The sequence below is a fragment of the Paramisgurnus dabryanus genome, chromosome 10 (genome assembly GCF_030506205.2).
Source record: "Paramisgurnus dabryanus chromosome 10, PD_genome_1.1, whole genome shotgun sequence".
Taxonomy (NCBI): Eukaryota; Metazoa; Chordata; class Actinopteri; order Cypriniformes; family Cobitidae; genus Paramisgurnus; species Paramisgurnus dabryanus.
Genome location: NC_133346.1, coordinates 1,854,422 through 1,866,389, shown reverse-complemented (window position 1 = coordinate 1,866,389; position 11,968 = coordinate 1,854,422). Strand labels below are relative to the sequence as shown.

The 11,968-nt window shown below is 36.4% G+C and overlaps 1 protein-coding gene across 1 annotated transcript; it reads right to left on the bottom strand.

Moving 5' to 3' along the window:
- Nucleotides 1–1,083: 1,083 nt before the first annotated feature.
- On the bottom strand, nt 1,084–11,572 carry brap (BRCA1 associated protein). The gene is made up of 12 exons (XM_065263711.2): nt 11,233–11,572; nt 8,435–8,596; nt 8,159–8,339; nt 7,766–7,955; nt 6,294–6,407; nt 5,788–5,936; nt 5,090–5,165; nt 4,869–5,007; nt 2,884–2,993; nt 2,716–2,805; nt 2,532–2,635; nt 1,084–2,186 (listed from the first exon to the last, which is right to left on the bottom strand). The coding sequence occupies exons 1-12, from the start codon at nt 11,309–11,311 to the stop codon at nt 1,817–1,819; spliced, it is 1,764 nt and encodes a 587-aa protein (XP_065119783.1). The 5' UTR covers nt 11,312–11,572; the 3' UTR covers nt 1,084–1,816.
- Nucleotides 11,573–11,968: the final 396 nt, after the last annotated feature.

Sequence of the window (11,968 nt, the reverse complement as noted above, 5' to 3'; positions counted from 1 at the left end):
GGGGAACATAGTTTATTTTGACATTTTGGATAATATCAGAAAATGATTGTGGTAGTGTATAATACTTATTTTATCAGATGGTAATAACTTATTTTAGGTGACAACTTGCATGAATGGTAAGCATACTTGTATACGATGGTATTTACACATGCCTGAGCATGACCGTTTTCACGATCGTCCATCCCAGAATCCACCCGACAGCTGCTGCGGCGAATAATTAAAATGGTACCATTTCCCAAAATTGTGGTAAGACTGGTTTATTTTTCACAGGAATATAATTTCCTGTCAGAATTAAGTGTGAACGCCAAAAATAGCTTGTGAGTAATCTGGTTAAATGACAGTTTAACAACACGGATGTTTTCAATAGCTGAGATGCTCGTGCACACATGCGTCGCAGTTCGGCACGGTTCAGTTAAATCATTGTATTAGCAAAATTTGTATTGTGAACATCAATGCACGTGTCTTAAATAAGGTTAGCAACATCATAATAGAACAGCAGTTTCTTCAAAACGAAGCACGTGTGTCCTATACTCTTAATAACGTCAATAGGGGGCCCGGGTGGGCCTGCCCCCCCATGTAATTTTTTATATAGATTATTTTGCTGCATTGATATTTTTCATTGATTTTAACGTATTTTAAATTGTACTGTTTTAGTAGTTAAGAAAGTGAAAAATTTTTTTCCCGTTTTCTAAATAGTTTTTTTTTTATATCACTGTAGCTTACAATTACAAATATTTGACCACTATGATTCACTGTCATTATAGTATTAAATAAATCATACAAATAATATTTAGGGTCAATCTTAACTTTTGACAGTGTTATTTACAAAATATGATGACATGATCGCCTCGCGTCAGTTGCGCTTGAAATCATTGAGCTCCTACTGACCTCCCCACAGATCAAATATTAAGCTACGCCTGCTATTTGTGTTGTGTCGTTAGACTTTAATAATACACACAACCCACCCATGTGTACCTGAGGGAAGGGTGTGGAGGCCAAAATAAGCCCACACAAAGGATGAGTGCGTACTACATACTAAAAATAAATCAGAGGTGTGTTTTAGACAAGAAACGACAAAAGCCACATGATTTAGTCCCGTGTAATCATCAAACCAAATACAATCTGTGTATGAAAACGTCAAACAAGCTTTTTAATCAGTGCCTGTTCACATACAGTACAAGTCTTTCATTGAATGAAGTCATCGTGTTGCGTTTTACCACACCTGGGACCTTAATACTGTTTACAGTATGAGGAAAACCCCTTTAGGTCCAGGTTACAATTTACCACTAAATCAAATATAAATATACCAAGACAATAAATTATATATTTCTATCTAATAATAACCAACCCCTCCATCTGATTATTGTAGTGTAGTTTGATCTTAATCTCTTTCTAAAAATTGAATTATTAAATGATTATACTATATAATAATTTTTGTATTTGTTGACTGCATAAAATAAGCTGTTTATGGTCTAAAATAATTATAATTCTGGAGTAAAAATGTAACCTGGACGCCGGGTCTAAAAAAGAAATATTGCTGAAAATGCTAACATTTCTACGAATACAAAGCAAATCAGACAATGAATAAACTTTAGCATGGTTCATTCTCCTGAGAACATGAAATATAACGAAAATAAAATTGTGCAACAATAACAGCACTTTGTTTTCATAAAAACTGGTAGAGCTACATTTCTACCGCTGCTCTTACATGAGATATTATTGAAGAGATTAGATTATATCCAAGCCTTTAATGTAAATGATGAAACGTGATTAACCCTCATTTCCTCCAAATATAACATCCACAGACAGAATTTCATTACTTTCCCCTCTTGGATCGTCCTTTTCTGCCCCCGAGTTTGCCTGCGCCGTGAGTCGAGGGTCCGGGTTGTGGGGCGGCGGGGGCCGAAGCGATGTTAATCTGACCCTCCTGGATTTCCTGCCGGGTATCCGCAGGCATCCGGTCGATTTGCTGCTGCGTCTCCAGGTAGAACATGACGTCCCTCAGCTGCTCCTGCAGCTCGGAAATCTGACTGTCTTTATTGGCCGTGGCCTCGTGGCTCCGCCTCTCCTCTTCCTGCAGCTGCGTCTGAAGCTGCACCTGATTGGCTCTCAGGCATCGGTTCATCTCCTGCTCCTCCCTCAGCTCTTGGCTGAGCTTCACGACTTTGTTATTAAGCTGCGAGCATCTGGTTAGAAAGAAAGAAAAGTGTCAACACACTTGATTGCAAAATGATATTTCATACTGAAATTTTAACTAAGCAACTCTTGGCACGGTAACATTTACTTTTACCAACATATGGTAACATAATTATACATTTTTTTATAATTTTACACACCACTATCAACCAAAAATAAATCAAATTCTAGTGAAAAGTCTTAAAGTGGTCCCATATTATTTATGCAGATTTTACAGTAAAAACTGCGGCTACTACGGTATTCTGTTGTAAAGTACGGTTATCAAATTAAGTGTTTTGTTAGGCGTTAAAAACATAAGACATGTTTGTTTTATGGTATGTAAATAAATAAGTTACTTCTTTTCTATAGATTGCTTTTCTTTGGTGAGTTCGTTTAGTTTGCGCTCCAAGCTGTCACACTTGTCGATCGTCTCCTTAAATTTGGCCTTCATGTTGCTGATCTAATGCACACAGAAAAGAGCTGATGTTGGCCATTTTGTATTTACTATCATTCGTCTCTAAATCATTGAGCGATTCTCACCTCCTCTGCTGTGTCTTTCTCAAGATGAAGGATTTTATTTTCCCAATAAATGCGTTGAGAGTCCAGTTGGCTGGTTAATAAATATGAGTACTGTTTATAAGAGAGAACAGACAGAGGTTTAAAACTGCACATATTTCACCCAACAAAGCCACAGAAACACACACAAACCTCCAGCTGTAGAGCATCAATCTTTTCATCTTGACACGTGTCGCCCTCACACTCATACTGCACCATCTTCCCATCAGTTTTACAGGCAACAAGACGATGAACATAATTATCTGCACAAAATGTAAAAAAATACGTTATTAAAGCTTAAAACATACATTTCAAACTAATTCTAGTTCTACTTATAGTACTGGTTTAATTTTTGCTTTGTAAAAATTTTACAGTTCTCATCTGCAATAAAATGTGCATTCTAATGGGGCATACACACCACACAACGCAAGTTTAACGATTTGCGCGAGTAGATTACATGCAAAGTCAATGCAAAGATGCGATCAGACACGTCCTCGCGCTGGGCGGCACGATTGCTGAGGAAACACGAGCACATTCGCGCAAGTTGAAAATATTCTCGAGCAAAAAATTCGCATGAAATAAAGTTAAATCCTGCGCGTAATCTAGAGCGAGCAACGCGATGCTACGCGTTTGGTGTGTACGTAGCATTAGCCTACGTGCTTTAAATACCACACATTGCAAAACACATTTTTTTTATGTGAATCCAAATTTATGAACATCAATAATGAATTTTTATGTAATACATAAGGGCTTAAAGATACGTGAGAACAATCACACATGTATTTTATTATATATTTTGTAATTGTTATATCATTTGTATTTTCCCTATTTCTAAACTTTTTTTTTTCCTTTTTATCTCTGTTTGTGCTAAATGTATTTATGTATTTTCTGTATGTCCAAATACTTCCAACTTAAAAGTATACATTTTCCTATCACCTGCTTAGTACTGTTTGTGTGTCAAGTCAAATTTATTTATATATCGCTTTTTTACTATGTCGCATTGTTTCATAGCAGCTTTACGTGAAAGAGAAGAAAAAAAACAGAAAAATTATATTATAAAAATAAATTTTATATAAAGAGTAGAATATATGGTATTATTGCAAATTTTATTGTCCTAATAAAAAGATCATAATCTAATACAAATTGTATATACTTTTTCTTTGACTATTGGACATTTAGTCAATTATTATGATAAATAACAGGCGTCATATTCAACTAGACATGACTTTCTATCTTACGTGGAAAAGAAAAAATATAAAAGAGCAGAGGTTTGACATTACATAAAGAATTTGCAATAACATAATGAACCCGCATCATTAAGTGCTCCCCAGCACCACCCACCTACAAAATTTAAACAGTAGCTGCGTTTGCATTATCTTTTAAATTGCGACAATTTTAAGTAGCAAATTGAAAATGCGCCCAATGGAAACATGCCAATTTCGCATAAACTCCTATAAATCGCAAAAAAGTTTTTACGCTCGGGTGAGGTGGTTTTTCACGTAGTTCGATCAAGGAATATATCACAAAACTGCAATAGAAACAGTTTTTCCGCATTTACAATCTGACATGCGTAAAAGTCACATGATCATTCATTAAATATGGCACCGTATGTTTTATTGGAGGACAAGACAGAGGAGGTGTGGTCAACTTTATGCAGCAATACAAGAACCGACAATCAAAAAACAGTGTGATTCAGTAGTCGACTGAGCTTTCGTATTATTTTGATGTCATGCGCATGTCGGACTGCAGGGAGGCCGAACACAGCCTGGTTTTTGGAATGACTTACGTCATTACGTTTTTTTTACGTTCCCATAACATCGTTTTTGTTTTGTCTACATTTAGAAAAAAATGCTAAAGTTTGGCGCAAATCTGTAATGGAAACGCAGCTAGTGATGTATTTAAAATGGCAGCTGGACCATTTTAGTAAAAGCTGAACAGAATTTACAAAACCCTAAGCTAATGTCAGCAGTCTCACAGTAAACAAGCTAACTTTGGCAACAAACCAAAATAAGGATAAAAACCTTGCGGCCTAGCCGAGAGGACCAGTTCTCCTATGACACAGTACAGCTGTACCCCATAACGTTTTGTTTAAAACAGCGATTTTTGGCAAAGTATGTGTACTTTCTGATGTCATGTACCTCCTGCATAGTCCCAGACCCTGTGATTGGTCAGCTGCATGGCGTAAGTGTGCTGGGTTTCCTCAAAGTGCTTATATGCGTGGCGGCTGACGTAGCGTCCGCAGCCGATGTGTCCACAAATGAGACAGATCCACAGATTCTATGAGAATTGAGCAGACGTTACCTCAGTTAGCGTTTAGGCCTAATCTGGTTTTTGAATGTGACTGAAAGATTTTTGTTACCTCTTGTACTCCACACTCGAAACACTTGTTCTCCTCCACAGGTTCAGGAGTCTGACAGTATCTGCACACGGGACACCTGCGGGACAGATCCAACCTGTCAGTACTTTACGTGAAATTATTTAAATTCTCAATAAATCTACGTGGTTCTGGTCCTAACCTTACGTAGTACGTAATTCATCATTGATTCATCACGATCTAATCAAAAATGTCATATTAAAAGATGCATGCATTGCAAATGTTTTGTGTCTTTAAACACCTGAACCTGAAACCAGCATAGCACTTTCCTCTTTTCACAAGACAGTTCAAAGGTCATTTAGTATAACAATGGCAGCAGGTTAAAAGCGCAGAATGTAAATAACCAGTTTGCACACACAATTGTAAACAAAGTAATGCACACAAACGTGTCACAATAGAGGAATGTGACAATGACAGAGGAGTGCAATGAGATACATGAGCCTTGAACTAATGCACTGAAACAATGCATGCAATATTTAAAACAGATTCAAGTGATGAACAACATTGAATTCATTTTACATTCAGCAGTAAATGTATGCTGTAGGTCAGGAATTGGATTGTAAAAGTGGACTATGATGTTATTTGTAAATATTAGGACAAACCATTATCAAAACAAATATTTCTTATTATTAAAAAATGAAGTAGAAATCTGAACTGAATCGATTGTTCATTATTCAACTTACGTTGCATCTTCCCATCTCTGTAGGCACTGACTGTGAAAGCTGTGGTTACACAGGGTGGTCAGTACACCGTTCACAGATTCATCCATCCGCTCCAAACACACGGTACACTTGGGCAGCTCGGTCAGATCCATGACGGGTAAACTGGCACCCTAGTTTATTATGAGCATTCACAACTAACTCAAACAGTCCAGAACACAACATCTATTGTTATACACATAAATCACTGCCGCAAAGATTGTGTGTGTGTTTTGTAAATGGAAACAGCTAGTCAACAACAAAAACAGGTTAACCTCAGTCATTCATTTGATGTTTTGGCTTAAAATCTTGCACCGTGATGCTACGGTGCTGTGAATGGTTGTTAGGATGTTGCTATAAGGTTGTTAAAGGGTTGTTTTCTATGTGTGAATCTATGATTTTGTCAGGATTTTAGGGTGCACGATTTAGTTTTGCGTGTGAGTTTTATATGCAGCGTTAATATGTTCACTATTAGCACTAACTAGTCTTACCTCATCAGATTTGATGACCTCTGCCCTCTCCACATAAACTAATTGGCAGACAGCATCCTCAATCGAGTTAAACTGGCGCCCATTGCAGGCTGTGTAGAAACTGTCCGCATCGGGCTGAAAAAAAATTAAACAAGAATTCATCAGGATTTGGGAAGAAATAATCTTATATGTATATATAATGTCAACATCCATATTCAGTTAGTTTCCTACGGAGCCCCTAAGGAGACATGGAGCAAAAATTAAATAAAGTTTTTTTTATGTGCTCACGCAAAACCTTCATGCAAGCACGTGAAACTAAACTTAAAAAAAAATTCTGCACATGAAGATTTTGCGTGAGCTCATGAAACTAAACTTTAGATTATTTTACTCCAATGTCACCTTAGGGGCTCGGTAAGTTTCCCATATGGCAAAAAAAATTAATTTCTTTGGCCAAAAATATATTTTAAATATATGCTAAATACAATTTGTAGAAAATAATGCTCAAATTAATATATTTTTGAATTTAAAAATATATTTAGTTTTATATTAACATATATTTCAAAATAGATTTTTAAGGGCAAGCAAATTTTTTTTAAATTTTACATCCCATACGGCAAAAATGTTTTCTTTGCTAAAATATAAAAATAGTATATTTTTGAAGGTAAAAATATATTTAATTTTAACCTTTTTAAAACTGATATGTTTACAGGTTCGTATCATAAAAATTATTTTTGGCTTTTCTTCCAATGCGACATGAATATATTTCCTTGGATTGAAATATATGGAGGGCTAAATATATATTTAATGCTTTAAAATTTATTTTTTTATATATTTCAAAATATATCATTGAAAAATATATTTTTGTAAACATATTCCAAAATATATGTCAGCAAATAAAAATGTTTGGCCATTTTTTGTATATTTTGAAATATATATATATATATATATATATATATATATATATATATATATATATATATATATATATATATATATATATATATATATATATATATATATATATATATATATATATATATTTATATATATATATTTTTTTTTTTTTAATTTGCCGTATGGGTTTCCCAGAAGACTACAAACTTAAATGTTTATTTACCGAGCCCCTAAGGTGACATTGGAGTAAAAAAATTAAAAGTTTAGTTTTATGTGCTCACGTGAAACTTTCATGTGCTCACGCAAAACCTTAATGTGCAGAATTTTTTTAAAGTTTAGTTTCGCGTGCTTGCGTGAAACGATCGCGCGCGCACGTGAAACTTTCGCTTTCACGTGCGCCCGCGATAGTTTCACGTGAGCACATGAAACTAAACTTTATTTAATTTTTGCTCCATGTCCCCTTAGGGGCTCCGTATTTATTATCCACGTAGGAGTTCATTATTTTATGGATGAACATGTTGCAATTACACAAAATTATTAGGTAGTTCTGGAAAAAACGAATAAATGATTAATAAATAACTCTAAGTTAACTAGCTCACCTGACTTCTAAACTTGATCAGCACCATGTACTGGTTGGGCATGGAGTCTCGGATGATCTTCATGTGCTCCATGACATCATTGAAGGGTGCCACAAACTTCATGAGGTCATGGCTGGTCATGGTGGTTGGCACCGTGAGCACGCAGAGCATGGCGCTGCGCCTCACGTCCTCTGTTAGTGATGTCATCTTACTGTCATCACGGGAACAAGGTGAAAACGTGTCTGGGTGGGTCTCGGCAATGTCAACAATGCAACAAAGTCCCTATTGTTCAGTAAATCTCTTGTTTGTAACAAATTCTACTTCTAATAAAGTACTATGGTATTACTACCTTTGTGTTAGAGTAATATTAAAGTTTTCTTTGAAGTCCCCAGAGCATTACGTAAATATGATTACTTTGTTTTGTAGAGATGCATGATGCCGTGGACGATCTCGACCGACGGGTTCCCGCTGAAAAAGGAGATCTGATCAGGCAGCTGTTTGGACGGCGAGTCTGGAGTCGTTCCCACGTCCGTTTGATCTTTGGGGTTTCCATCATCTGTGGACTTCACGTCTTCCTGACCTTCTTTCGCAGGTTCTTCAGATTTAATCATAAACAAAAACGTCACTCTTTACAATAACAGACTCGATAGAAAGATATTTTGATATGTGAGGAAATGTTGAGATCCATACCCGCTTTGGATTGAAAGGTCTCGATCACCATGTCGCTCATGACCCGGCTGCCCAGGTGCTGATGGAGAATGGTTGCTCGCTCCAGGTCCGTTTTACCGCCCAGTGTGACTCTGGCGGAGGCCAGGCCTTTATCCCTCATCTCATCTTCTGACATCTCAGATACTATGGGATGGAGGACACATGCAGGTGTGAGTAGTCACATTTTACCAGTACCAGCAAACAGCTTTAAAACAAAATAGGGTTGTGACCTGAAAGAGCTTCTGGAAGGCAGCTTTAACACTGAATGTGTGAATAAAAACTAACATTTCGTGGATATCACACAGTAATACCATGGTACTGATTACCAAATTCATATACACTCTAAAAAAATGCTGGGTTATTTTTAACTCGGCGTTAGGTCAAAAAGGGACAAACCCAACCCGTTTGGTTGTAATTTAATCTATAATGGGTTGTTTAAACAACCCATTGTTGGGTTGAAAATAGCCCAGAGTGTAATATGCTGTTTACATGCTACTTCAAGGTTAAACCGTAGTACATATTTAAAAACCTAAGTTACCATAATCCAAAAAACATAGCACTACTTACAAAAAATACTATTAATATTCTGCAAATTGATGACATCACATGATACTTTACACCATGGTATTGAAATTAAAGGGATAGTTCACCCAATAATGAAAATTTTGTCACAGTTGACGGCACCCATTGACTTTCATAGTAGAAAAAAAATACAGTGGGTGCAGTCAACTGTGGAGATAGGTGTAACTACAGAAACGCAGTAGTTTTTCTTTGTTCAGTTGTGAAATGGAGTATTACAAATGCTTTTTCAATCAAATTAAATGTTTAGATGCTCAAGCTTTCTTTTTATTTTAAGATTTGTGCTCAATTTATATTGTTAAACATTTATGACACAACAAAACAAATGGATAATAAACTATACGTAAGGAATAATTGATGACGGGCCGTTGGATTATAACAAACATTTCTCAGCCAATCAGAATAAAGCATTCAACAGACACGTGGTATACATAAAAAAAACTATTGACAATTGTATGTAGTAATATAATAGTATCATAATTCTTACTTTTAATACACATCCATGCATGCTTACGTTGCTATCAAGAAATTTTATATAATATATAATTTTTTATGTATATATAATTTTTTTTTAGAAATTTCTTGATATCAACGTGATTTTAAACGGTCCCAAAGATCAATTGCTCTGCCCACTTCCGGACTTGGACTGCACACCAAAGCTTTTAAATGGCTGAAAACGCCAGGCGGACGCTGACTGACAGTTTTATCAGCTGAGCGCTTTGTTTGCTATGATACTTCTGCTTTGTTTTTCAGTCGTTGAACGATGCACAGGTTGGATGTTGCAGGGTTTCCCGCAGCACTTTTCAGTTCGGGCGGCCCACCTAAGCTGGGATACCCTACCACCTTAACTAGGCTGTCCAAAAAAATTCCACCAAACGCCACATGGCTGAAATGAGAGAAAGACATGGTCTGGAGGATAACTAGCCTATTGATAAAACATTTAATTAATTAATAATCTAGTATGTGTTCATTTTCTGTCATAGTTTCATCAAAATTGAGTTTTATTTGAGTGTTTTAAATAAAATACACCGCGTATACACACAAATCCAACCCTTTGATTGCCACGCCCCCGGCCCGCCCACCTGCACAACCCTACCACCTTAACTAACAAATTTTCTGCGGGAAACCCTGTGTTGTGATGTTTATCCCGCCCCTCCTCCACTGTGATTGGACGTCTGAGTGAGAACTGACATCGACAAGCTGAGCTTTTCACCCAAAGTTGAATATTTTTCAACTTGCGGCGCTCAGCGCTGAAAGCGGAAAAAACACAGAGCGCTGGTGCTGAGCACGGAAAAGAAAATCCCAGCTGCTGGCTTATCTGAAAAGCGCCGTGCTTCCATTGAAAACAATCGAAAACATACGCCAGCCCCCGATGTAAAAGCTTTGGTGTGCACGCTACCTTAGAAGGCATGCACACCTAAGCGTTTAAACGCATCTGAAAACAGCAGGCGGGCACCAACTTGCTTGCGCTTGCTAGCTTTTTTAGCTGAGCACTTTAGTTGCTGTGATACTTCTGCTTTGTTTATCAGTCGTTGAACGATGCGCCGGTTGGTTGTTGTGATATTTGTCCCGACCCTCCTCCACCGTGATTGGACGCCCGTGTGAAAAGTGACATTGGCAAGCGTTTCACCCAAAGTTGAACATTTTTCGACTTTCGGCGCAGACAAAACCTGCCAGCTGCTTTTTGAATAGCGCTGTGCTTCCACTGGAAACAACTGAAAACATATGCTGGCGTAAACGCCTTGGTGTGCACGCACCCTTAGTCTGTCATGATGTATGGTTCTGCGCTTCTGCAGTTGGTTGCAACTGTGGGTTTACCATCATATATAAAAATATCTTCTTTTCTATTCAACAAAATAAAATTATTTGGGTTTAAAACAACATGGGGGTAGGTAAATGACAAAATTTTCATTTTTGGACAAGCTATCCCTTTAAGGTGCCATATTTGCTTGGTCATAAATACCAACGCCCTTAAAACAATGGTATCATACTTCTCCAGTTAAAACTTTATTTGTGGTTTTCTGTAAGAGTGGTCTCAGATATCTACAGACCACTCATAAATGTCATGTTTTACTATAAAACACACAATGTTTATGACACTACTATAGTGTTATACAAGTACCTTACTGCATCATGGTAAATAAATATGGTAAACAAACAGTACTGTAGTACAGTGACAGAGTCTCTGTTATGTAACTCACCGGCGCAGTATTGAAAACCCTGCGGAAAATCAGACTGATCAGCGAGCTCGAGTCTGATCACAACCAGAGATACACTCATGTGTTCAGATGACCAATATCTGATCAATAAATGATCGCGTCTGATGCTACTGCTGCTGCTGGACAAAACAACAACTCAACAAAACAGCATTCATTTAGTCAGACACGAATCAAAAGTATAAATCTGTCGGATTAGATTTGTGTTTTATCATCATAGTTTTATACTTTCACCGCTTAACGAACGTATTGTTTTATTAGTAAGAGGAAAAACGCGTGAAATCAACAATGACGTCTGAAAATGAAAAACAAATTACTGAGTTACTTCCTGTTGTCTAGAAGAGAGGAATTTCAAAATAAAAGCTCGCGAAAGATTATTTAAAATAAAAGTTCGTTTTTAGAATGGAACGTGCGTGCGCGTGCGTGCGTGCGTGTTATATTTAATCTTTGTTTATTTGTTTGTTATTTTGTTTATTATTTCTATTATGTCTTTAATCTTTGTTTATTTGTTTGTTATTTTGTTTATTATTTCTATTATGTCTTTAATCTTTGTTTATTTGTTTGTTATTTTGTTTATTATTTCTATTATGTCTTTAATCTTTGATTATTTGTTTATGTTATTTTTGTTTATTATTTCTAATCTTTGTTTATTTTCTTTATTTCTTGTCTATAATCTTAGATTATTTCATGAATACATATATGATGGATTTATGATGGATTA